Source organism: Lampetra planeri, chromosome 14, assembly GCF_965212315.1.
Source record: "Lampetra planeri chromosome 14, kcLamPlan1.2.h2, whole genome shotgun sequence".
NCBI classification, from domain to species: domain Eukaryota; kingdom Metazoa; phylum Chordata; class Hyperoartia; order Petromyzontiformes; family Petromyzontidae; genus Lampetra; species Lampetra planeri.
The window spans coordinates 3,221,975-3,248,410 of NC_136120.1; the positions used below are offsets into that span (position 1 = coordinate 3,221,975).

The following is a 26,436-nucleotide window of genomic DNA, read 5'->3' on the forward strand; positions in this document are numbered from 1 at the left end:
CGCCCTGCACCATAAAACCTGCGTACCATGGGCAAGCTTATAATTGAAGGTTGGGTGAGGACTGTTCATCTGCAACGCACTCAAGCCAGGAATTCAGATAACGCGCTGGTGGTGGTATGTGCGCCCAAATGGCTTTCAAGAGGCTGTCATAATTTGAGCCGTTTGCACTGTGGAGATTACCTAACAGTCCGTCAGATTTGAATCTGTCTCAGGATTCCTCAACACCACATCCCTTTGTCTGCAGTCCCGTTTCACTTCTGTGAGGTTCAATTCTCACGCGCATCGATACGGGTTGGTCATCAGCTTTAATGGCTGCTCGCTAACAGCACTTGCCACAACAGTCTAAAACGCTGAACAAGAGATGTGTGTCTCCGCTAACGCACTCCACGCGAGTGTGTTTGCATTTACAGTGTAATCGTTCTTTAAAAAAAACATTTTACAGTATTCGAACTGACATGCGCGTTTCTGCGTTTCATTTCAAGGAAAGAAACTCAACTTTTTGCACGCCACGCTCGACCGCTCAATCTTAAACGGCAGTGACAGCCGGCACTTATCAGCTCACGGGCACAAACTTTGCCAGGGCTCCGTTCCTCCAGGGGATGGAAGCAACGGCGCTTTTCGGAGCCAAACCTAAAAAAAAGCCCCCCCCCCATTGTGTTCCACCCCGAGACCGTAAAGTGCCCACCGATGACGCACTTTCTTCAAGCGCCGCTTATTTACCTCTTGTTTCTTTTGCTGCTGCTGTTGCCGTTGGGGCACTTAACGCGAATCACGCAAATGTGCGCCTTGGGTAGAAACCAAAAAAAGGGGGGGGGGGCGGGGTGCGGGTGGAAAAATCCACTGACCTTTGCGTTATACAAGCGTCTCCTCGAATCGGAATGTGCAGTGGGGTCGCAATTTGCGATCGACAAAAGAGCTTTGTGTTTTTTTCCAATCAAAAGATGAATGACTTTCCCCGTGCTCGGAAAATGAGCGCTGGGCGTCGCTCATCGCCATTGGTGGTCGCCGAGCCTGGCGGTGGAAATTCCAAGAGGCTGAGCTAATCAAGTGACCAGCGCTGGTCACGACAGTCCAGCGAGGCTGAACGGGGAGACATTTTGCCTCGTGTTGTTCGGCACGATGTCCGACGTTTCACTCCGAAGCCCACGCAGCGAAACGTCAGAATTCAAACGGCCAACGGAGAGTCACGGAGCAGCGTCGCGAAAGCCTACGCGGAGGCGATCGCTGCCTTTGGCCGCGCACACAACCAGCATTAATAACCACCGAGACCACTGTGGAAATACTAAGGAACAACAATGACATTTCAAGACAAATATTCATTTGTTTAGCTTCCTGGCATATGCAGTGAAGTTGAGAATAGCCATATTTAATTGCCAAGGATCATGTTAAAGCAATAGCTTTAAACATAGACCCCCATAATGCTCTATGACAAGTGCCTGCTGAGTATTATACTAAATTGATTTGCACTTAACATACCCAAATGCTTTCATTGCGTGCTCTTGCCAATGACATCTGGCAGCCGGAATTGTGTGTTGAGCAGGTGTGCGTCAGCTGATGAGACCCAGAAGGTTAAACCCGGTCCAGGGCTTGCCTTGAATGAATGCTAATGAAACACAATGGTCCACAAAGTCAATAGGGCTATGGACGAAAACATATTTAATATTTAATATTCTATCTTTATGTGAATAGATGTTTAAATGTGTCTGTGTATGCTCCAACTTCATGTAAAATAATAACCTTCACGAACCTGCTTCAGAACCTCCCTTAAAACAACCCCCATCACTATCCTTATCACTACCCCTACCCCTATCACTACCCCTATCATTACCCCTATCCCTATCACTACACCTACCCCTATCACTACCCCTACCCCTATCACTTCCCCTATCGCTACCCTTACCTTATCACTACCCCAACCCCTATCACTACCCCAACCCCTATCATTACCTCTATCACTACCCCAACCCCTATCACTACCCCAACCGCTCCTTGACCACTACCACCTGCTCTGTCACCATGACTACACCACCAGTTTTAACAAGAACAACCGCACTCTTTATTTCATCATCTTCCGTGCCATTTTACGATTGTTGCGAAGCCGCGAAGTCGGTAATCTCGATTCGACCAGGTGAGAACCCACCAAGACTGCATCGAATTCAAAAGCACGGCCTTTGCTGCGACCTGCCGAACTGGAGGCAAGGGGAGACCATTTCAATGCCTCGTGCCAAAGGGGCCGCCGTGAGCGCTCGGGGTGGCTCCAACTCCTCCACGCTCGTGAGCCGCCCCAGACGGAGCCCGTCCGAACCGGAGCCAATCCCCTGGGAGACGCCACGCGGCACTGGCGTGGCTACGGTGTAGCGATGCCGGCTCACAGAGCTTCCAAATGCGGCTGCATCTCTAGGCGCTGTACAGAATTCGTGGTGATACAGTGAGGGAAAAAAGTATTTGATCCCCTGCTGATTTTGTACGTTTGCCCACTGACAAAGAAATGATCAGTCCATAATTTTAATGGTAGGTTTATTTGAACAGTGAGAGACAGAATAACAACAACAAAATCCAGAAAAACGCATGTCAAAAATGTTATAAATTGATTTGCATTTTAATGAGGGAAATAAGTATTTGGCCACCTCTCAATCAGAAAGATTTCTGGCTCCCAGGTGTCTTTTATACATGTAACGATCTGAGATTAGATTAAAAGACACCTGGGAGCCAGAAATCTTTCTGATTGAGAGGGGGTCAAATACTTATTTCCCACATTAAAATGCAAATCAATTTATAACATTTTTGACATGCGTTTTTCTGGATTTTGTTGTTGTTATTCTTTCTCTCACTGTTCAAATAAACCTACCATTAAAATTATAGACTGATCATTTCTTTGTCAGTGGGTGAACGTACAAAATCAGCAGGGGATCAAATACTTTTTCCCTCACTGTATTTATTTTATAGCGAGAATGAGGCAGTCAGAGGGGGGGGGGGGGGCCTGGAGCCTGGACTGGAACAGGGACAGGGGGTCGACAGCACAAGAGGCTGGGGGGAGTTTCAGACCGTGGGGAAACCGTGGAAGAGACAAAGCTTCATGGAGGCCACTCATCGCCATCAGCCCTCTGCGTATCGCTAAACCTAACCCCAACCGGACCCTCTCCTCCCCATGAGTCTAGCAACCATGCCCTCCCCCAAGAAGACAACTTAGCACTCTGAACAGAAGGAAGAAAAATCATGCATACGCGTTGACTGTGTAACGCTTTCCGCCACGTGTGTGTCCTCGGAAGGATTTAACTCGAGTTGATAATAATGCGAGCAGCGAGTGTGAAGGAAGCAGCACGTCCATGTAGCGTAAGTTCATCATGGGAACACAACTTTACATGGATGCTTAGTTCACTTTAGATCACGATTACGAGCATTATTGTTCCTTCCAGCTACAGACAAGTGGCGCATTAAGGTTTGATCATATGTCGTAAAGGCTTAAAATCATACGTCCATTTAAAGGTTTTAATTTGTACTGTGCACGGTTTCCTAGGGGAAACCACAGACGGGTGGGAAGGCAGCCAACAACTTAATTTGGGATGTTTCTCCAACTCCGTCCGTGTGGGAGAAAACCGGAGCACCCTGAGAAAACCCCCGCTTGTTCCAAACATGACTCGCTACGCAACTCCGATTGGCACGGTTGGCTACGTACGGTGCAAAAAAAGTTCAACACACACATAGCAGGTGTCAGCTCACTTCGCACCGCCCGATTTTCCGCTACACGACGCGACGACGCGGGGTCAATCCTCTCTCACCTTCTGAAGCGCTCGCTCGTCACCGTGGCGTGCGCGATGACACCACAACCACGTGACTTTTATTTTGTATTGTGCGCGGTGCTTTTAGCGCCACAGCGCGTCGATTTGTAGCGTTTATTTTCATTTGTTTGCTGGTGACTGTATTTCATATTGAAATCGCCTCCAGTGCTTTTGCTGCTGGCGGCAATAAAAGTTGTTTAAAAGTCAAAAGTCTCTCCACCACGTGACGACGCGGGGACAATCTTCCCTCTCTCTCTCTCTCCGCGACACCTACCTTGGCAGCAGTCCTGCCACATGCGCAGGTCGACGCTGGGCAGGGTGCCGCAGGACACGTAGCCCTGCGGGTACGCGGACACGGCGAACGCGTCGGGCGGCACCAGCGTGATGGCGTCGCCGTTGTCGCAGAGCACGCGCGACAGCGAGCTCTGGTGGATCTGCGTGAGCTGCGCTGGGGAGAACACTCCCGGGTTCTCGTACCAGAACCTGACGCACGCACGCACGCACGAAGGCGAGGATCGCCGGTGTAAGAGTGCTTTCCTGAGTGTCGAACCAGGAGATGGAGGGCTGCGTTGGCGGAGCGGACGTGGAGAAGTAGGCCCGGGATAGGAATGAGCGAAGAGGTTAAGGAAGGAAAGCCCTGAGTGAGTGGGGATAATGGCAGGATACATTTAGAGATAGCGGTGCCGCAACTTTTCTTTTTACCGCAGGTGGCATCAGTTTATTATGCTCTGGCCCCTTAACTATAGCAGCTGCGGCCAAAAGTTGTTGTTTTCCAAAATGCATGTGGTTGTGGTTTACTTTGGAGAGTTCAATATTACCGCAAAAAGTCGAAGGCCCCGGTTCACGACACGTGTTTCAGCAGTTTCCAGCACCACGTTAGTGTCTCAGTGCCCAAAAAAACATCTTGTGATGCTCGCCTCTGTTAGCAGTTCTAATTCAGAGGTAGGGATTCCACATTCCTATAGCAGGAGCGCGTCTCTCGACACAGCAGCGAACCAATGTGGTATTAATTTTATGGACTCCAGAATGAAAGATGAATTCAGACATCCCATGGCCGAAATTGAAATGGAAACATTCTAAATGTAACCAGAGTGCTATGTCTTAGCATCCTGGTTTAATTCAACTCAGTTTAGTAACACGAGCTTTTTATAATTTCTTTCTTAGTTTCTCCACACATTTATCCTGCACGTACTCTCGGGGTCACATCATGAGGCAAAGAATCAATGCGGATCTCTCAAAGCAATACAACGTTTTGTGCTAGGCAACGCACGTTGAACTTATTTCACACCGCACGTAGCCAAACGTGCTTATCGGAGGTGACAATGGCCCACGGCAGTGGATATCATAGAATTACCTCTGAGATCCTGCCAAGTAATCTCTGTTCAACACACCCAACCGCTCTGCCACTGAGAATACTGTTTGTCCCATGACAGTGAAAGTGATATTTTTATTTCTCATCGTTGTAATTTAGCCAAATTAAGTCAGAACTATTTGAATGTGATGGTTTATTCACAGTCATAGATAAATTTGAGCTGGGACCATCCATCCATTGAACTTGAGAACCCTGATTCACTCAGATGTGACCGAACCCATCATCATCATCAGCGAATCGCCTGTACGTATGTTGAACTTCTTTTTTCGCACCGTACGGAGCCAACCGTGCTCATCACCGTCGACAAGCGATGTCTAGCACTACGCACCCATCCATGTACACCATTTGCCACCACCGCCAACCACCGCACCGTCCCCGCTGTACCTGTCCCCATCCCTGAGGCGGCGAAACTGCTCCGTGAAGAGGCACAGGAGGGTGGGCCCCACCAGCGATCCCGGAATCACGTCCTCCGCGATCAGGGCTGGCCACAGGTCAATGTTCTCGGGGGTCCCGTAGAGCCTGAGCAGGGAGAGACACAATTACAGTCGCGCGCCCCGCCACGACGCGGGCCGCCGTCGGCCCCGATCGCCGCGCGACGGCGACGAAGGCTGCGGGGGAAGTGGGGATGGCAGTGCGGTTTGCCGCCTCCAGCGTGCGAACAAACAAACAAAAAAAAACGCGACGTATCACGGGAGGGAGAATGTCTCGCAAATGCCGGGCAGGGGAGAGAATTACGTTCGATGCGCTGTCGTGAGCGGTGTACGATTACGCGACGTTTAAAGTCTCGCCGGGACTTATGGAGTTCCCAGGAAAAATGTCCGCAACCCCAAAAAAAGGACGATCCTGAGAAAACCAGGACAGGTGGAAACCCTGGATGGTGGTTTCAGTGGAGTAGCGTGGTTTGTATAGTCCCCGGTGCAAGGAATGAAATGGCACCAGGCTGTTCAATTTCCCCCTTCTTTGTAGCCCGGCTCCCCAACTCGTCGAGCCTATGGGCCACCGTGCAATCGCACCACCTGCACATTTTTTAAACAAACATAAATCCAGCGGATTACATAACACTTTCCAGCATGCGTTTGGAAGTATTTATTTCGCAGTACGGAAATCGCTTTCAGGAAAAAAAGTCCGTGTGTACATATGAAAGTAGTCCCTTTTGCTCTGGTTCATGTTAAGTTTTGGCCAACTTTTAGATCAGTTTTGATTGGTTTTCAATAGGCTACGTCCCTCATAGCAACCCACTGCTGCCCCCCCCCCCCCACACCGAACGGACAGACACAGCCAGCGCATCATCTCGTTCGTGCCGAAACGAACCAACGAACAAGCAAACAACAGCGGCGGCATCTCTCACTTGCGCATCTTCTCCCTGACCACGGGGTCGCGGATCTCTCCGCTCAGCCCCTCGAAGTCGACGGCCGCCGTGAGGTTGCAGAACTGGCGGTAGGCGACGTAGGAGGGCAGGCCGTGCTCGCGGCCGCGCTGCACGTTCATGGAGGCGAGGTCGAGCGCCACGCTGTGCGCCATGTGGAACAGCTTCTCCGTCAGCTCCAGGTTGAGCATCTCGGAGGGCACGCGCTTCTTGGCGGGCGTGGCGAAGAGGCCGCGCAGCAGCGGGTCGATGCCGCCCTCGTTGACGAGGCGGAACGGCGAGAAGAAGGCGCGGTGGAGCGGCAAGTGGCCCTCGGGGATGGGCTGGAAGGACTCGTTGAGGCGCAGCAGCACGGGGTTGATGAGCGTGTGGCCGAAGCGGAAGGCGGCCGTGGCGAATGCGTTGAAGATGGCCGAGTTCACGGAGGGGTCGTAGCCCGCGTAGGGCCTTAGCTCGGAGCGCATGGCGTCCGTGCCCAGCACCTTGGGCAGCCAGTGCGCGTAGGTGATGTGCTGCATCTGCGCGCCGACGATCTTGCGCGACTCGTGGAAGATGGTGTCGCCGTCCCAGTGCGGGTTGAGCTGGCGGAGTCGCACGAGGGTGCAGGCGGGGGGAGGCGGGGGGGGGGAGGAACGGGAGCGTGAATCCGCCGCGCGAGAGGGTGAGATGAGACGCGTGGGCTGAGGACTGCGCCGCGTCTCGAGACGATGTCGTATGTCGAAAGCATGTAAATCCAAATGACTGTATTTGTAATACTGCAGTGATGCCAAAAAATAGATGGCCATGTGACAAAAACTGCTGCAAGCCAATATTTAATATCTGGGGGATTATGACAATGGCGGTGATGATGATCCTGCCAAGAACGATAATTGACCCCATGACAATCAACGATGACGACAACGGGAACACTGATAACGGCAGCAATGAACGACGATGACAATGTTGATTATAACCAAGGTGACAACAACAATAAGGATAACAACATCGACAAGACAATAACATAGCATTGAGGGCAGCGATGAAACCTGCCCGCAACACCACCACCACGATTGGGGGGTGGTGGAGATCGGAGGAGGAGGAGGAGGTGGGGGCGACACCTGCCGTGCCCCCCCCACTTTCCCCCACACGCGCGTCACACCTTGAGCAGCCCGGCGGCGATGCGGTTGTGCTCACGCATCCACAGCGTGTGCATGGAGGTGAGTCCCAGCTGCTCGTTGGAGCGCTGGTCCCCGGCGAGGAAGCAGGGGATGGGGCTCTCCCTCTCGTCGCGCATGCACTCGGTCGGGGGGCCCGTGGCGAAGGGCAGCAGGTGCTTGCCGGCCGCGCCCACCGCGATGCCGCGGCGCAGCAGGCCGCGGCGCGACGAGCGGTCGCGCACGTCGGCCGCCTCGCGCTCCGTGCTGCCGTACACGTTCGAGCCGTCGATGTACGACGTCAGCTGGTTGATCTGCTCGCGGGGCAGCACCGAGCTCATGAGCAGCGACGTGGCGCCGCTGCCGCACACGGGGCTCGAGCGCACGAAGAACATGCAGCGCCCCGCCGCGCCGCCCCCGCCGCTCCGGTGACCCCCGCGGGGGTCGTCCGGCAGCAGCTCGATGGGGAAGCACGGCGGGTCGTCGGTGCAGGCGCGGGCGCACGGCTCGCCGTCCGAGAAGCGCGCCTGGCTTGGCGACACCACCGTCAGGTCCATGTCGTGGTCCAGGAACTGGCCCCACTGCATGAGCATGTGCGTGTGCCGCTCGTCCGGCGTGATCTTCTCGGTGCCCACCAGCTCGGCCGAGACGCGGCGCGGCGTCGGCAGCGGAAAGCCGCTGTGCGGCCGCCCGCGGCCCGAGGCGCCGCCCCCCCGCGGCTCGTTGAAGCCGTTCTCATAGGCCGGCTCCGCGAGGCGCGCGAAGGCCGTGAGCGACGCGCCCCACATGGGGTGCTGCAGGTTGTTGCAGCTGCCGTCCACGGTGCGGTAGCGCTGGTGGAAGCACGCGTCCGAGCAGCTGGGCGTGCGGCGGTGCGCCGTGCAGCCCGACAAGTTGGCGATGAGCTCCAGGTAGCGCGGGGACACCAGGTCGTTGTAGCGGAAGCCTGCGCGCGGAGGGGGTGGGGGCGGTTCGTGAATGATCGTCTCCGCGTCCGTACGGCGTCGATTAAGCAGCCCCCTCCCCTGGAAAAACTCACGTCTCGCCTCGAACATTCGAAGGGCACTCCGAGCGACAGCGGTCATCTGTGCGGCGCAGGCTAACGCAGCACACGCCTGCACGTGGCCATTAGCCTGCCAGTCCTTGGGGAGACGGGGGCTGATGGTCAATAATTGCAATTGAGTAATTTGCAGGTGATTTTTCATATTTTGGCCAATTTGGACCATGGCGCCGGCTGACATTGATCTACTTTTGTTTGAATAACATCATGGGATCTCTAAGTCCACTGTGAAGCAGAGGGTGCATGCCTATTTATTGTTAATGCATTGTTAATAATTATGGCTAATTAAATCCGAATTCGAACTGCAAACCTCTGCAATGCTCACAATCAGGGAGGCCTTCATCCGGCGGTGGATGGACTAAGAGCTGTACATTTATGCGAATTATCAGTATTGCCATAGCCAGCTGGATGAAGGCCTCCCCAATTCCTCTCGGCATCGTGTAAAAACCACCAAGTACATGCCTACGAGCAGATTATGTCGCTCCATCTCTTTCCCTTGGCTGACAAAAGGCAATTATTCTCAGCGAATGGCCATCGTCTCTTCTAGCGACGTGTCTTGCCCAAGCAACCTCCCCTTGAGAGTCAATAGTCTGTAACTTGTGTATGCTCTCTGATCCACGTGTTCCTATTTCCGCCTCTCAGTGTAATTCTCAGTGTGCATCTCTGACCCACGTGCCACAGGCAGTGACGTTCGCCGATTTCACCAAACCAACATCGACGCAGGCAAGAGGAGCCTCGCCGTCACTCACAGCTTTAACGCCGTTCACACAGCCAACAATGACGCGCGCGCGACATCGCTTCCTCCGACGGTTTAACAAACGAAGCGTCCGCGGGAATCCCCTTGGGAACCCAGTCCGCCGCCGTGGCGCCGGCGCCGGCGTACCCGTGCCATTGAGGTCGACGGTGAGGCCAGCGCGCACGTGCTCGTGCACGAGCTGCAGCGTGCGCTCGAAGATCTCGGCGGCGCGCACCTGCTCCAGCGTGTCGGGGTCGCGCGGGTAGCGGAACAGCGCCAGCAGGTCTCCCGCCGTGCGCGGACGCCTGCGGAGGAGGAGGTGAAAGGGGAGGGGGGTTGAGAGACGGAGACGAGACGAGTCGATCGTCAGTCTGCTCGCCTCCGAGACGCAGCGCACCGCGATCGCGACGTGACGGCCGTCGGCAAGATTCGCACGAGAGCTGTCGGGTTGCCGAGGCACCAACAAACCGGGACGTATCGTGGGAAGAAAAATGTCTCGTTGTGGCAGTAGAGGAAAGAATTCCGTGTACAAGGATTGGCTGTTATGTCCCGAGGTAGACTGACAGCTTCCCCAGGACAAGCCAGCATGGGTGGCAACGCAACAACAACACGTCGGCGAGCAGTGAATTCATCGTTACAAATCACGCGAGCGAACGTCACATTCAGGCTACTGGAATGAACAAAAAAATGTGAATATTGACTCAGAACAAACAAGAGACTACAGATGAAAAGTAATATACCGAAATAAGCAAATATTAATTAATGGCTTCTGGGATTACGTTATGACCCCCCCTCCCCCCAAATCACAACAATTTGACACTTTGCAGACCGCTGTGGACAACTTTATCCTGTCTTTAAACCCCTACAGTCTGCGGCCACATTGGGGTCCACAGGATCCCTACTGAAAAAAATCTTCTCTCCGTTCTTTTTTAAAGAGACAACACTGAAACACCGCAACAAAACTAGTTCAATCATCACTGTTCCCGAACATTGGGAGTTTAAAAGACCTTACGCTATATCAACAAAAATAATAACATGCGATGGAATTGATTGTCTAATTGCAGACATTTCAATGCAGAACATTTGCTAATTATCAGCTTCGTGCTTGGACAGACATGGCCAAAGAAACGAATGGATCTAAATTTCGATTTAAAGCTTTCGTGACTGCAGGGATTCATATTCTTGGTTCTTTCGGTAAAGTCACGTAGAAGGGAAATGATAAAATAATAAAAATAAAACAATACAATTCTCACGATGTTTCCATTGCAACACAAGCAATCGTCATCAGGTGTGAAAACCACAGCAAGAACATTTTGCAAGATTAAACACGTTTGTGTTCCGTTGCGCTTTGCCTGCCAAACGTGCGTCCTCTGCACATCACATGCCCTGTCTGTGATGTTCAGAGGACGCACGTTTGGCAGGTATTCACCGCACCCCGTTAACTTTCACAAATGCCTCAAACAACAAGCAAAAACTAAAAGCCGCAAAAAAATGAAGTGCATCTGTAGGACGAGCCAGGATTTCCATTCACGCCCAACCGTTCACCATATGCCGTAAGATACATATTTGTTTTGGGAATAACATCCCTAATTAGGCCAAGGCAAACACGCGGAGCCGACAATGGGGGTCACGGTTAAAGTCCCGCCGGCTGCATGAAGAATCGCTGCACCGCCGCGTTCCCAAACGAAACACAACACCATCGCCAGAGCACCCCCCCCCCACCTCCTCCTCACCCTCCTCCTCCTTACATTTTTCTGCCAGAAAATACATTCTCCCTGATGTAATGTTTTCTCCCCCCCCTCCCCCCGAGCCATTTCACCCTGTCCGCTCCACGCGTTGCGAGCGCTGACATCGTGACATCATTGTGAGTCACCACCAACAGCGTGCCGTGTTTCGTCAAAGTTTTCTTTTTTTTGCCCCCTCGTGTTTCGAGAACTCTTGGCATTTTCAGAAACAGCTCGGCCGCAGTGGGGGTTTTTTTTTGTTGCGCGCGCGTTTTATTTTTTCCTTCTTCAAGCAATAACGTTCTCCAAGTTCACAGCAGGTTTCTTGTCGAGTTTTCTGTGTGCCGCTTCATAACCGACCGTGTGACTGCGAAGTTTCGACGCCGCCGTTGGAACTCTCCCCCCTCCCCCAGCGCCCACCACCACCACTACCCCCGAGTTGTCGCCGAAATTCGACCTGATTGACGACCTCGTGATTGACGACGCGGAGCCGCTATTCGTCGCTTGCGATTTGGCTGCTAAAAGCAGCAGTCCGTTGATTCCAATGCAATGCCGTCAATCGTTGGCGGTCACATTTGGTGCGTGAAGTTACTTGGGAGAGAACGATCTGTCAGTCGATTGTGAAAAGGCAATCTATCGTCTGCGACAAAATCAAGCTAACTGCGCCCAAACTCATGGGACACTGAGCAGAGTTTAGCGGGGTTGGCACTCGAATGGGTGGCCGCCGGGGCTTGCCAGGTGTTGTAGTTTCAACGAGATTGGAGCTTACTCCAGTTTCCTCCCACGTAAAGACACGTATGCAAGTTGACAAACATCCCAATGCAGGAATCTCCTGAAAAGTAGTCTTGGGACTCACCGAGGCTTTCTTGAGTACATAACAATTGTTACTGTCAGAAACTCCCGTCCGGACAGCAACAGAGAACACAACCAAAACAAAAATCTATGCAGGTTACTTTGTTTGAAAAAGCTGCAGATTCTGTGTTTCAGTGAAATAACTCAATGATTGTTACGATTAATATTTAGGTTTGTATCAAACTAGGACCCATATCTAACAGAGAGGGTGCTTGCCTCTAGCAATGTGGCATTTCACCAGGGATGAAGCAAGCCTGACTCCGCTGATGACACAATGAATGCCGAGAGAAGTTCAGAGTTTGCGAGTTTTAAACCAACGCGACTGAAATGATGCACTGCGAGAAGACCCTACAGTTGATGGGATGTGTATGTTTTCACGTGGAGGGACACACGTGTGCAGAGGGCATGCTCTCGATTTATTCATTGAGAGAGTGAGTTTCACTTCTTTAGATGCCCATCTAGTTTTCTTAATCGAATAATTTATCGCATGACGCCAATTCATTATTCGCTTGTCTGAAGAACTCATTCTAGAGCGCTCCACCAATTTCAACGAATGGGGTGCCAATTGAAAACGTAGGATATGTAGATCACGCAAAGTTGAAACAATTAAAACATTAACAAAAAATTACCCGATTATTAATCGAATTCAGCTCATCAGCCCCAGCACTACTACCTTGTAACCCGCTCTACCGTTTCCGATAAGCCTGGCGCGGCACGGGTCCCATTGCGTGGAGTCGTACGGCGGGGTGGATCACTGTGTGTGCCATTGGGGAAGTGCGCGCTCGAGAGAGGGGGGCAGCCACGCGGTGGTTGTGGGTGGGGGAGGGTAAGGAGATATCCGCGGGGGCCCAATAGTAATTTATTTGACGTCGAATTGCAACGGGGCTCCCGCCAGCGTGAAATACAGAACACGCCGTGCTGCTCGAACTCACGCGGCATTTGCAGGGCAAGTCAGGTGAACTCTGGGTAAGCAGCCAGTCAAATTTCGATTTAAAGCTTTCGTGACTGCATGGATTCATCTTCTTGGTTTTTTCGGTAAAGTCACGTAGAAGGGAAATAATAAAATAATAAAAATAAAACATGATAAAATACAATTCTCACGACGTTTCGACAGCCCTGTTCTTCACCTGAGGACGGCTGCTTGCATTGTGGCCGAAACGTCGTGAGAATTATTTTATTATGTTTTATTTTTTTTATTTTATTATTTCCCTTCTACGTGACTTTACCGAAAGAACCAAGAAGATCAGCCAGTCAAAGTTACCGATCTCGTGAAAAAGTGTTTTTTTATATAATCGATTGCAGACTTTCTTATGGGTTTCATTAATAAATAAAACACGCCATCAAAAACAAAAGTGACAAATCTCTTCTTGAATATTTCTGTTCACGGAATTAATTATTAAAGCCACCAGCGCTTGTCGTAGTTTGTGGACAGGCTCAACGAATATAACTCGATGCAAATAAATATATTTAATTGCGGAATGCACGAACCGCTAGCTACGTCACTGCTCACCCCAACACTGGGCGGTGAACTCGGCGACCTGAGTTCAATTCCCAGCCACGGCTGTCGTCAGTGATATCTAGAATCAGTCCTCTCCTTCTTCACCTCACACACTGACCAGCAATGGTGGCGTATGGTCAAATTACCATCAACACTGCGCACTGCATTGAGAGGCCTTCCTTCATGAGAAAACTGACAAGATTACTCCCATATTCTTAGGTTTTTTCGGTAAAGTCACATAGGTGAAAAATTAAAATTAATAAAAGTAAAATTAAAATAAAATAAAAATCACGACGTTTCGGAGGCAACACAAGCTTCCGTCTTCAGGTGGAACCGTCACAGCACGATTGCTGTATCAAGTAATCTTTACTTCTTTACTTGATACAGCACTTGATACAGCTATCGTGCTGTGACGGTTCCACCTGAAGACGGAAGCTTGTGTTGCCTCCGAAACGTCGTGATTTTTATTTATTTTACTTTTATTAATTTTAATTTTTTACCTACGTGACTTTACCGAAAAAACCTAAGAATATGAATCCTTGCAGTCACGAAAGCTTCAAATCTAAGCTTACTCCCGTTTATTTCGCTGGCCTTTGCACACATTGCCCAGAACTTTCGCAGGATCTCATCAGATATTGAAAGGTAAGCAAGGTTACAGCCTGGAGGGTCATTGAATATAAAACCGCCACGAATACAACTTGTTAACGGCTGCGGGTCTACGTGGGGACAGTGAATCAAAATCCATTATTGCACTGTAATTCTATGCTCCGACATCCCGCACCTTCGCCAAATAATCGCCATGACCCCTGGCGACAGCGTTGCCACATGTCCTGGTTTGCCCAGGATGGTCCGTGAATTGGTTTCCGTGTTTGGTGGTGAGAATTGATTTGTAACGAGATCTGGTAACGGTATTGTGTGAACTTTAGAATACTACACTGCGCAGTTTTGATAATACTGTAGACCTCGGCTGGCTGATAAACATGTATGTGTGTCTGGGTGTGGTCTAAAATGGAAAAGGTGGCAACCCCCGTACGGAGGTCCTCATGTAACTGCGTGTCTCCAAATGCACGTGGACTGAAGCCGGCTGGTGTAGACCGGGCAGGGAGCCACCTCACTTGTCAAAGAGCTCGCGCTGGGTGGAGTTGATGGCACTGTTCACGCTCCGGATCGCCTCCTTCAGGGACTCCTCCACGAACGAGTCTCCCGAGCGCACCGCCTCAGGCACTGCAGCACACGGGGGAGAGCGCGGCGAGCGTCACGAGCGGTGCCTCATTCTTGACCATCCGAGCGCTCAAACAAAACCAGTGACATGGTGCGGGTGGTATGGGTGTTGAGAGTATTTGGCTTCATATTCTTGGTTCTTTCGGTAAAGTCACGTAGAAGGGAAATAATAAAATAATAAGAATAAAACAATTACATTCTCACGACGTTTCGATTGCAACATAAGCAATCATCATCAGGTGTGAAAACCACAGCAAGAATTTTTTTGAAAAAAGTAGCGGTTAAAAATATTTATATATATGCTGTTGTTTTCACACCTGATGATGATTGCTTGTGTTGCAATCGAAACGTCGTGATAATTTTATTTATATATTTTCTATTAATCTATTATTTCCCTTCTACGTGACTTTACCGAAAGAACCAAGAATATGAATCCCTGCAGTGACGAAAGCTTTAAATCGAAAAGTATTTGGCTTCTGTACATTTCCACACAAGCCACTTCTTTGAGCTACTATTTGTGGCCAAGTGGCTTATGACAAAGAGCTATACAGCTCAGTGGGCCTTACCTGGTAAAATTATAAAAATTTGTTTTCGTTTATGGGTCCGGGGGCAAGGAATTAAATGAATAAAATGCCACCCCCATCAAATTTCCCAACTCTCTGTATCCCGGCACTTAGGCTTGTGTGGCTCATAGGCCCCTGCACAGTTACACCACCTAAGAACTCGAACGGCACGCCACTGCACCTGTGTATTGGGTTTTATAACTCTGTCGCCACCGCATGTTGTGAATCATTTGTACAATCGTCATGGGAAAAAAATCTATTTGTAGAAATGTTGAACTTCTTTTGCACCGTACGCAATTATAATTCTCGAATTATAATTCTAGAATTATAATTATAATTCTAGAATTATAATTGGCCTTCTGGAATTATAATTATATTCCAATTATTCTGTCCGTGGCTTTGTCGTGAGACATCTAGCTTCCCGTTCGGAGCGCTCACAGAAAGTCGCGTCGCATCAACCCACGTCAGAGACCGGTCTTGGCAAGATGACATCACGGAACAACGGAACTTCTCGAGGTCTCTTCAATCGCCTCTTATCCACACTGGGTGGTGTTGCACCACCTCACCGTGCCCTGCTATTGAGGTGCTCACTTTTCGTCTTCAGAGTTGAAATTCATCCACAATTAATACACAACCACATTTTATTGAGTTTTCCTTGCCACGGTCATCGGTCAATGGGTTGAGGCCATCAGCTCACGATGCTTGAGAGCCTGGTCCAGTCTGAGGGCGGTGGGAGGGGGGTACTGAAACTTGGACTTGAACCTAGTCCAGTCTGGGGAGGTGCTGAAACCTCGACTTGAACCTGGTACAGTCTGGAGGTGGGAGGGTGCTGAAACTTTGACTTGCACCTAGTCTAGTCTGGGGGGGTGCTGAAACCTCGACTTGAACCTAAACTCTCAGCAGTGGCAGCTTCATAGCCTAACATATGAATCGGCCCCTGTGGCACCTAGCCACCTCCACAATGAGTGGAATTCGGATATATTTATACCTTTTATGAGCACAGTCCTGATATAAGCAACACGTACTTAAATTAGCCTGGTGGGGGAAATGCAAAGGACGACTTCTGGTACAAGGACGCTACTCCGGATACAATCACAGCTGGCCTTGCTGCCAAGGCCAGGCGTGCTTATATTCAGCCTCGATTGTATCGTGAAATATGAGGCTCCACTTTGCCCCAAAAGGTGGGAACCTCCCATAGGCTCTATCCCTGTGTGATCCACAAGCTCCCTCCCTACCAACGACGTGTGACGAATACAAACGGCACACGGGAGGCTTGAATCCACTTGTGTTCATCGCACGGCACGGTCACTGCTCAATGGTTTGAGGCGATGATGAGCGGCTGAGTGGCGAGAAAACCGAGACTCCTGTTGGTGAGCTATTATTTTTGGAAGGGATCTGCTGCCATGAATCACCCAGCAGTTGCGTGTCGTTTTTTTCTCCTTTACAAAAAAAAAGAATCCAGATGCTGGAGGCGAGTGGGGGGGGGCCTTACGAGGCACGGCTCCAGAAAATGTCGCCCGCAGCACACGGCGCGTTACGTGTGTGCGTGACCGGTGTCAAGACGCAGGTTAGCGCGGACTCGTTCGAAGACGCAGCTGGTGACACGTGGGGAGTTTTACTGGAGCTGTGTGAGAGACACCGGCGATGGGAGTGCCTAGTCCACTTACTCCCTCCAAAGACCAACACAAAGATCTCCCGTATAGCATCTAACAGACTGCTGAGACACGTGTTGGCAGCAGCATGCCCGGCTGCCTTTGTCTCCCCAGTATTCATGTTTACACACACACTGCACCAGGTACTCATATGGGCCGAGCCAACGTAGGGGAGGCTCACGACCACATCAGATATTCGTCGTTGGTGCTGATGATTATTGATACGTTTCCACTGTGATATTATTTCAGGCTGATGATGACAATGATGGCAATGGTGATAATGATGACATTGAAGACATTGATAGTGGATGATTCGAGGTGATGACGATGACGACACTAATATTGCTGCCAGCGTTAATTCTGACACATAAGCGAATGCTACTGCCGATAACAATGATGATGATGATCATCATCATGATGATTACATTCAAGGTGCTGATAAGGATGGCCGTGTTTGTATTCAGAGAGGTGAAAATGATGGCCATGCTGGTATTAAGGATGGGTGATGACGGTAATGATGAGGATGCTGCTGCTGCTAGTGCTGCTGCTAGTGCTGCTACTACTCATGCTGCTGCTCATGCTGCTGCTAGTACTGCTGCTAGTACTGCTGCTAGTACTGCTGCTAGTGCTACTGCTCATGCTGCTGCTCATGCTGCTGCTCATGCTGCTGCTCATGCTGCTGCTCATGCTGCTGCTCGTGCTGCTGCTCGTGCTGCTGCTCGTGCTGCTGCTCGTGCTGCTGCTCGTGCTGCTGCTCATGCTGCTGCTCATGCTGCTGCTCATGCTGCTGCTCATGCTGCTGCTCGTGCTGCTGCTCGTGCTGCTGCTCGTGCTGCTGCTCGTGCTGCTGCTCGTGCTGCTGCTCATGCTACTGCTCATGCTGCTGCTCATGCTGCTGCTCATGCTGCTGCTCATGCTGCTGCTCATGCTGCTGCTCATGCTGCTGCTCGTGCTGCTGCTCGTGCTGCTGCTCGTGCTGCTGCTCGTGCTGCTGCTCATGCTGCTGCTCATGCTGCTGCTCGTGCTGCTGCTCATGCTGCTGCTCATGCTGCTGCTCGTGCTGCTGCTCGTGCTGCTGCTCGTGCTGCTGCTCGTGCTGCTGCTCGTGCTGCTGCTCGTGCTGCTGCTAGTGCTGCTGCTCGTGCTGCTGCTCATGCTGCTGCTCGTGCTGCTGCTCATGCTGCTGCTCATGCTGCTGCTCGTGCTGCTGCTAGTGCTGCTGCTAGTACTGCTGCTCATGCTGCTGCTCGTGCTGCTGCTCGTGCTGCTGCTCGTGCTGCTGCTCATGCTGCTGCTCATGCTGCTGCTCGTGCTGCTGCTCGTGCTGCTGCTCGTGCTGCTGCTCGTGCTGCTGCTCGTGCTGCTGCTCATGCTGCTGCTCATGCTGCTGCTCGTACTGCTGCTCGTGCTGCTGCTCGTGCTGCTGCTCGTGCTGCTGCTCATGCTGCTGCTCGTACTGCTGCTCGTGCTGCTGCTCATGCTGCTGCTCATGCTGCTGCTCATGCTGCTGCTCATGCTGCTGCTCGTACTGCTGCTCGTGCTGCTGCTCATGCTGCTGCTCATGCTGCTGCTGCTCGTGCTGCTGCTGCTCGTGCTGCTGCTGCTCGTGCTGCTGCTCGTGCTGCTGCTAGTGCTGCTGCTGCTCGTGCTGCTGCTAGTGCTGCTGCTAGTGCTGCTGCTAGTGCTGCTGCTAGTGCTGCTGCTGCTAGTGCTGCTGCTAGTGCTGCTGCTGCTAGTGCTGCTGCTAGTGCTACTGCTGCTAGTGCTGCTGCTGCTAGTGCTGCTGCTAGTGCTGCTGCTAGTGCTGCTGCTGCTAGTGCTGCTGCTAGTGCTGCTGCTGCTCGTGCTACTGCTGCTCGTGCTGCTGCTCGTGCTGCTGCTAGTGCTGCTGCTGCTCGTGCTGCTGCTAGTGCTGCTGCTAGTGCTGCTGCTAGTGCTGCTGCTGCTAGTGCTGCTGCTAGTGCTGCTGCTGCTAGTGCTGCTGCTAGTGCTACTGCTGCTAGTGCTGCTGCTGCTAGTGCTGCTGCTAGTGCTGCTGCTAGTGCTGCTGCTGCTAGTGCTGCTGCTAGTGCTGCTGCTGCTAGTGCTGCTGCTAGTGCTGCTGCTGCTAGTGCTGCTGCTGCTAGTGCTGCTGCTAGTGCTGCTGCTGCTAGTACTGCTGCTCGTGCTGCTGCTAGTGCTGCTGCTCATGCTGCTGCTAGTGCTGCTGCTCATGCTGCTGCTCATGCTGCTGCTCATGCTGCTGCTCGTGCTGCTGCTCGTGCTGCTGCTAGTGCTGCTGCTCATGCTGCTGCTCGTGCTGCTGCTCGTGCTGCTGCTCGTGCTGCTGCTAGTGCTGCTGCTCATGCTGCTGCTCGTGCTGCTGCTCGTGCTGCTGCTCGTGCTGCTGCTCGTGCTGCTGCTCATGCTGCTGCTAGTGCTGCTGCTCATGCTGCTGCTCGTGCTGCTGCTAGTGCTGCTGCTCGTGCTGCTGCTCATGCTGCTGCTCGTGCTGCTGCTCGTGCTGCTGCTAGTGCTGCTGCTCGTGCTGCTGCTCATGCTGCTGCTCGTGCTGCTGCTCGTGCTGCTGCTCATGCTGCTGCTCGTGCTGCTGCTCGTGCTGCTGCTAGTGCTGCTGCTCATGCTGCTGCTCGTGCTGCTGCTCGTGCTGCTGCTCGTGCTGCTGCTCATGCTGCTGCTAGTGCTGCTGCTCGTGCTGCTGCTCGTGCTGCTGCTCGTGCTGCTGCTAGTGCTGCTGCTCATGCTGCTGCTCGTGCTGCTGCTCGTGCTGCTGCTCGTGCTGCTGCTCGTGCTGCTGCTAGTGCTGCTGCTCATGCTGCTGCTAGTGCTGCTGCTCATGCTGCTGCTCATGCTGCTGCTAGTGCTGCTGCTCATGCTACTGCTCATGCTGCTGCTCATGCTGCTGCTAGTGCTGCTGCTCATGCTGCTGCTCATGCTACTGCTCATGCTGCTGCTCATGCTGCTGCTCATGCTACTGCTCATGCTGCTGCTCATGCTGCTGCTAGTGCTGCTGCTCATGCTGCTGCTCATGCTACTGCTCATGCTGCTGCTCATGCTGCTGCTAGTGCTGCTGCTCATGCTGCTGCTCATGCTACTGCTCATGCTGCTGCTCATGCTGCTGCTCGTGCTGCTGCTCATGCTGCTGCTCATGCTACTGCTCATGCTGCTGCTCATGCTGCTGCTAGTGCTGCTGCTCATGCTGCTGCTCATGCTACTGCTCATGCTGCTGCTCATGCTGCTGCTCGTGCTGCTGCTCGTGCTGCTGCTAGTGCTGCTGCTCATGCTGCTGCTCATGCTACTGCTCATGCTGCTGCTCGTACTGCTGCTCGTGCTGCTGCTCGTGCTGCTGCTCGTGCTGCTGCTCGTGCTGCTGCTCGTGCTGCTGCTCGTGCTGCTGCTCATGCTGCTGCTCGTGCTGCTGCTCATGCTGCTACTCGTGCTGCTGCTAGTGCTGCTGCTCATGCTGCTGCTCATGCTACTTCTAGTGCTGCTGCTCGTGCTGCTGCTCATGCTGCTACTCGTGCTGCTGCTAGTGCTGCTGCTCATGCTGCTGCTCATGCTACTTCTAGTGCTGCTGCTCGTGCTGCTGCTCGTGCTGCTGCTCGTGCTACTGCTCATGCTGCTGCTCGTGCTGCTGCTCGTGCTGCTGCTAGTGCTGCTGCTAGTGCTGCTGCTCATGCTGCTGCTCGTGCTGCTGCTCATGCTGCTGCTCGTGCTGCTGCTAGTGCTGCTGCTCATGCTGCTGCTCATGCTGCTGCTCATGCTGCTGCTCATGCTGCTGCTCGTGCTGCTGCTACTGTTCATGCTGCTGCTCATGCTGCTGCTCATGCTGCTGCTCGTGCTGCTGCTCATGCTGCTGCTCATGCTGCTGCTCATGCTGCTGCTCATGCTGCTGCTCATGCTGCTGCTCATGCTGCTGCTCATGCTGCTGCTAGTGCTGCTGCTAGTACTGCTGCTCATGCTGCTGCTCATGCTGCTGCTCATGCTGCTGCTCATGCTGCTGCTCATGCTGCTGCTAGTGCTGCTGCTGCTCGTGGTGCTCGTGGTGGGCAGCGTGCCGACCCTTGACGGAGAGCAGCATGCTGGCGGACGCGTGCCCCACGGAGTTGCGCGCCACGCACTCGTAGCGGCCCTCGTCGCCCGCGTTCACGTCGCGCACCATGAGGAAGCCTTCGGCGCTCATCACGAACTTCCCGCTCTCCGACAGCGGCGCCCCGTCCTGCACAGCGGGCACGCACGCACACTCGGTCAGTCAGTCTGTGAATTAAAACAACAACGACACAGAAACGAAGACGAAAATCCCCCGTAGAGTCTTAACACACTTTTGGGGCAAGTGCTGTTTGCAAGCGCCTATGAAGGCCGGTACGGCACACGAAGGGGTTGGTGGCCAGCACCACTCCCGGCCACCTTTGTCTCCCCAGTAGCGATGTTTACTACACACCGTGAGCAGGAATCAAACTCGGGTCACTGGGTTCGCACCACAGCGCCGCTAATCGCTACTCCACTACCGCTCCCCGAGGTTGACGTCTTTTTTTCCACGTTTTTATTTCCCACGTCGACGTTGTTAAAACAGCAGCAGCAACACAACTATTGTAAGGGGGTAAATGTGGAAAGGACACTATAAACAAATTATAGGTCGAAAAAAAATACTATTGGCTTTAACAAATCAGCTGATTCAGCTCATCAGCCCCGGCAAAATGTATCCATCAGAAATATCCGGACGCATGTGACACAAATGCTATTTTAAAAATCATTACTACTATTGTGCCAGATGAAGGGGCGTTGGGACCCCGAGGCAAAGGCTCAACGTGACGTGGGGGTAATCTGGGCCCGCTGTTAAGACAGCGTTCGTAGAGGCCCAAATCGATAACAAAAAAAGCAATTGCCGTATAAAGAAAGCATCCAGTACAAATATAAAATGTGGGACGTGACAAAGTCAAAAAAAAAATATTTATTCGAATATTAAAGATGTTTAAATGGAAAAAAACTATAAAATAAATTAAATATCAACACTGCAGGCCTGCAGTTACCTGCTCATGCCGGGGTAGGGGCCTCTGCTAAAGCGGCTCTAAAGAGTCACTCTGGCGGCAATCTTGGCCACGCTGGCCAGACCTTTTGTAAGAGATGGTAGTACCCACGCCCTACCTGCTGATCGACTGTCATGAGCCCATGTATACTGCCGGGTGGACAGAGGTGGGCAGAATTAAAATACCTTCACCATTGTTTCAACGACGAGCGATCAAGCTGGCAACCTGTGCATTGCAAGTGCAGCGTGGGTAATATTATAATAGTACGATGTAAACAACTGTATATACTTTAAAAAAAAAAGGGATTCAATGATTAGCAAAGAAGGTTTCTCGTTTCCAAGTTGATTTTGTGTAACCAGGTGAGAATTCAAGAGAACGGGGTGAGCCTCATTTGAAAGAGTCGCCCGATCGGTGACATTCACAGACGCCGAAGATTCCACCGCTCCACGTGACAATGTAGCGAGCACGAAATCACGTGGCCTGGCACGGCACACAGGTAACCACTGAGCATCGTTGTTTGTCAAAACAGCAGCGAAGAGGGTGCACAGGATTCCGCACATTCTGTTGTCTGGACACGTGGCCACGTCTAAAGTGAAATGTGTGGTTCTGATAATAGTAACAACGGCAGTAACGCAGCCCACGTGTGGCGATGATTAGGGCTCTAGCGATGCAAGTTCCCCCACAATTTGATTAATTGTCATGATTACAGTCAAGGTCCAATACTTTTTTTTTTACCGTTTGGTGAAGATAATTCTGGGAAGGGGAGGAGGGGGGGGCTAAAGTTGTGGAACGCGATGTTTTAACGCCCTGTTCCCTAGGCCGGGCCACTTGAGTTCGATTCTCGGTCATGGATGGCATCAGTGGTGAGTGTTGTCTAAACCGGTTCTTCCCGCCCCCCCCCCCTTCACAAAGTTGTACTAGCCAGTATGGTGAAGTACCGTATAGTCATACTAACACCATGGGGAGGCTCTGCATCGCAACAGATCGACAAAGGCTTGAACATATAAATATATACACGTAGTCCCTTCGTGTACTATGTGCTATGTACAAACCCATAAACACACATTGCAGGAGTAAAAAAAAAAGAATGCACATTCACGCGCACGATTTGATACGTGCATAGTGAACGCGAGCATCGGTTTGCACCGACGAACCGATGCACACGCGACACGCCGAGCGCTCGCTCACGCCCTCTCAACGCTCCTCGACAGCGCCCAGGGCCACCGCAGAGTTTCGCGACTCCGCAAAGCCACACGTTGGGCATAGCCCTCGCGACAATGAATTATGGCCAAGCGCATCCACGTGAGCAGCCGGCCGACGCGGTAGGAATGTGCCCCATGGCTCCAGTACCTAAGCAACGTTGGCCGTACACAAATACAACTCGGACCTGACTGACGGTCGTCCTCCGCAGGGAGCGCTCAGATCGCTTCGACGAGTTCCGCCAAACGGACTCGGCAAACGCGCGACTTGAGTTTTGGGGCGCATCACCGAGTGGCCCCGCCGGCTGCTACGCGATTGCGTTCGGATCCAGCGACCGCTTGCAGACCGCTTAGCGAGACGCTTGCAAAAAGAAAACCTCTAATCAGTGACAACAAACGGAGGCCCCGCTGGAACGTAGATGCCAGAGAATTTGGACATCCGAAGCGATTCTCTGGCGCGTCCAGGAATTTCGGTAATGGGCAAATAATTGAGTGCATTCCTTTGCAGAGAGAACATCGAGGAATGACTTAATGAATGGGTATATTCTCTCTTTCAGAAATCCACGTGAAACCCTGTCCCTCTGCGTCTGATTACGGGGTGTCCCAGAATAGAGGGTTTTTTGGGTTAGATCGCGTAAATATAAAGTTGTCGTTGCACCTGCCACCACACGACACAGCCAATAAGTAATGTTTGTCACGTAAACAAAACATGCCCATTCGTTACTAGTTCAGTACACCGGTGTGTTGGAGAGTAAACACACGACATTTACAATTCGAGTACAACGTTTCAGCGGCAATTACAACCAGCCTCATCAGGCGACAGCCAGAGTTAGTGGCTGTCAACCAGCCTCATTGAATAGTGCATGTTGTGGGTTTACTCTCCAACACACCGGTTTACTGAACTAGTAACGAATTGGCACGTTTTGTTTACGAGACAAACCTTACAAATTGGCTGTGTCGGGTGGTGGTGGGTGCAACGACACATTTATATTTACGCGATCTAACCAATAAAAAACTTCTACCATGGATATTGGTCATGAAAGCCGACTACGTGTTAAAGTGGGGTGTCCCACATTAGCCGATTCAAATAGCAGGGGACGAGGGCAGGAGGAGCGGTTGTGGCTCTCACATCGGGCACCGCGCCGCGTGAACCGACGTGCGAACATTTAACCGTGACTGCTGGAATCTTCTAATTGTTTTGGAACACAAGGTGGGACACATTATTTATTAATTTACTTTTCTCAAGACATCTGTTTCACTGTAGGGAGACGCCGTGTGCGCGCACGCGCGCGCCGGTTTGCGATGTGCTAAATGCAGCCAGATGTTTGAATGCGAGCACGCGCGTGTTTGTTCTTGAACAAGCTGAGTGCTCTGGGAGAAGCACATTCATTTGCCTCATTCCCCAGAGTAGCCCCAGGCGCGACGTAGCGAGTTGTGTGCCTCGAGAAAAAAAATGCACACAGACACACAGACACGCAAAGATAACAATTCCGCCGTATGGGTCTTAACAGACTGTTGGGGCAGGCGCTGTGAACGACCACCAAGGCCGGCACGGCGCACGAGGGACAGTACCGGATCATCCTCGTAGCAAAAGTAGCAAATGCTACGGGCCCCGCACCTTCAAGGGCCCTGCGCTAAATGCTTTCAAGCTATCAATTCCGGTCCAGTGATTCGGCACTTGCTCTATTACTATAGTACTATACCGCCTTCAACTTTTACGAACGACTGGGTGTTTCAGGTTAGCGATTTGTCGTCTTATCTGGCTGTATAGCAAATGAAAAAATACAATTACTTTACTATGCAAGTTACAAATTTGTGTTTTAATATTTGTGGGTTTTTTTATATAGGGCCCCTTTATAACATATGCTACAGGCCCCGCACTAGCTTAATCCGGCACTGGAAAATGCACATAAACAACACAACCCAAAGTCATATCACCCGATACAACAAACATAAAGCACAATCCGCTTTTGCAAATCTCTGCGGAGTAAACTGGTGACTCCACGCTCCTTTTTAACGTCGTCCCAACTTCCCGACAAAGACGACGATCTTGCACGGAAAGGGCGAACATCGTTCGCCTGTCCGACAGATTTCTCCGCACTTCTCTCCAAATCGCTACAAAAAAAAAACGAAGTTAACAGAAATGTGAAAGTGTTTGTGTGGAGACCCGCGCTGGGTGCCCGATTCTGTGGCCTACACCAAAACATGCCAGCTGGCAAATTCCCCCCCCCCTACCCCGCATCCCACCCAACTACCCCTTGCCAATGTTCTGAAGTCATGTGCCCTGTGAACGTAAATGCCTTTCAGATGCACGGTGATGTCAATTACTTTGAAATGGCAATGAGCTCAATTTGACCGCGAGCCCAGTCTTGTGTGCGGCAGCCAAACACTGAGAAGGATGATCAGCAATGCTGTTGGCGATCCCCTCCTCTTTGACAAGAATTTCATTTTTCTCATGGCCATGTCGTGATGAAAGATGTCACAATTAAAGGCACGTTCTGTGTTGGCAAAGGGCAAAGAACAGTTATGTTGATGCATTGCTTTAAATAAAAAATATATATTGCAGCGTTTTATTCCCATTTTGGAAGTGGCCTGCATTTGAAATGTTTGACCAAAAATGGCAAAAGTCTATAAAAAGACATTACCAACGTGTTAAAACTCGCCAGCAGTAAGATTAACAATAACACCAACTAGTAATTGCACGCAGATTAAATAATCTACGCAGCGACAATATATGAAAAGTGTTCGTTTGAGTTATATCAATTGAGTCAGTTGCATAAAATGTAGGCTTCGATAAGTAACACAAACGAGAAAAGATTGTCTCCTCCATCTCGCCTCGTTCCTGGACATCGCGTGAAGGTGAGGGCCAGTCCGCACACGCACACCACACACGCACACACACACACACCACACGTACCACGCACACCACACACACACACACACACCACACACCATACGTACCACGCACACACACACCACACACGCACACACGCACACCACACACGCACACCACACACGCACACACACGCACGCCACACACGCACACACACCACACACACCACACACGCACACCACACACGAACACCACACACACACAGCACATACACACCACACACGCACACACTACACGTACCACACACACACACCACACACGCACGCCACACACGCACACACACACACACACCACACACACCACACACGCACACCACACACGCACACCACACACGAACACCACACACACCACACACACGCCA

At 51.7% G+C, this 26,436-nt stretch overlaps 1 protein-coding gene across 1 annotated transcript in view; it reads right to left on the reverse strand.

Annotated features, from left to right (window-relative positions):
* LOC144722304 (peroxidasin homolog) overlaps positions 1-26,436 on the reverse strand; it is a 92,940-nt gene that overhangs the window by 8,824 nt on the left and 57,680 nt on the right. Inside the window, exons 14-20 of the mRNA XM_078600443.1 lie at positions 21,019-21,175; positions 14,636-14,744; positions 9,594-9,751; positions 7,656-8,596; positions 6,500-7,098; positions 5,536-5,670; positions 4,054-4,262 (exon numbers count right to left, since the gene is read on the reverse strand). Of these exons, the coding sequence (XP_078456569.1) occupies positions 4,054-4,262; positions 5,536-5,670; positions 6,500-7,098; positions 7,656-8,596; positions 9,594-9,751; positions 14,636-14,744; positions 21,019-21,175 (2,308 nt within the window). The remainder of the gene's footprint in view (positions 1-4,053; positions 4,263-5,535; positions 5,671-6,499; positions 7,099-7,655; positions 8,597-9,593; positions 9,752-14,635; positions 14,745-21,018; positions 21,176-26,436) is intronic.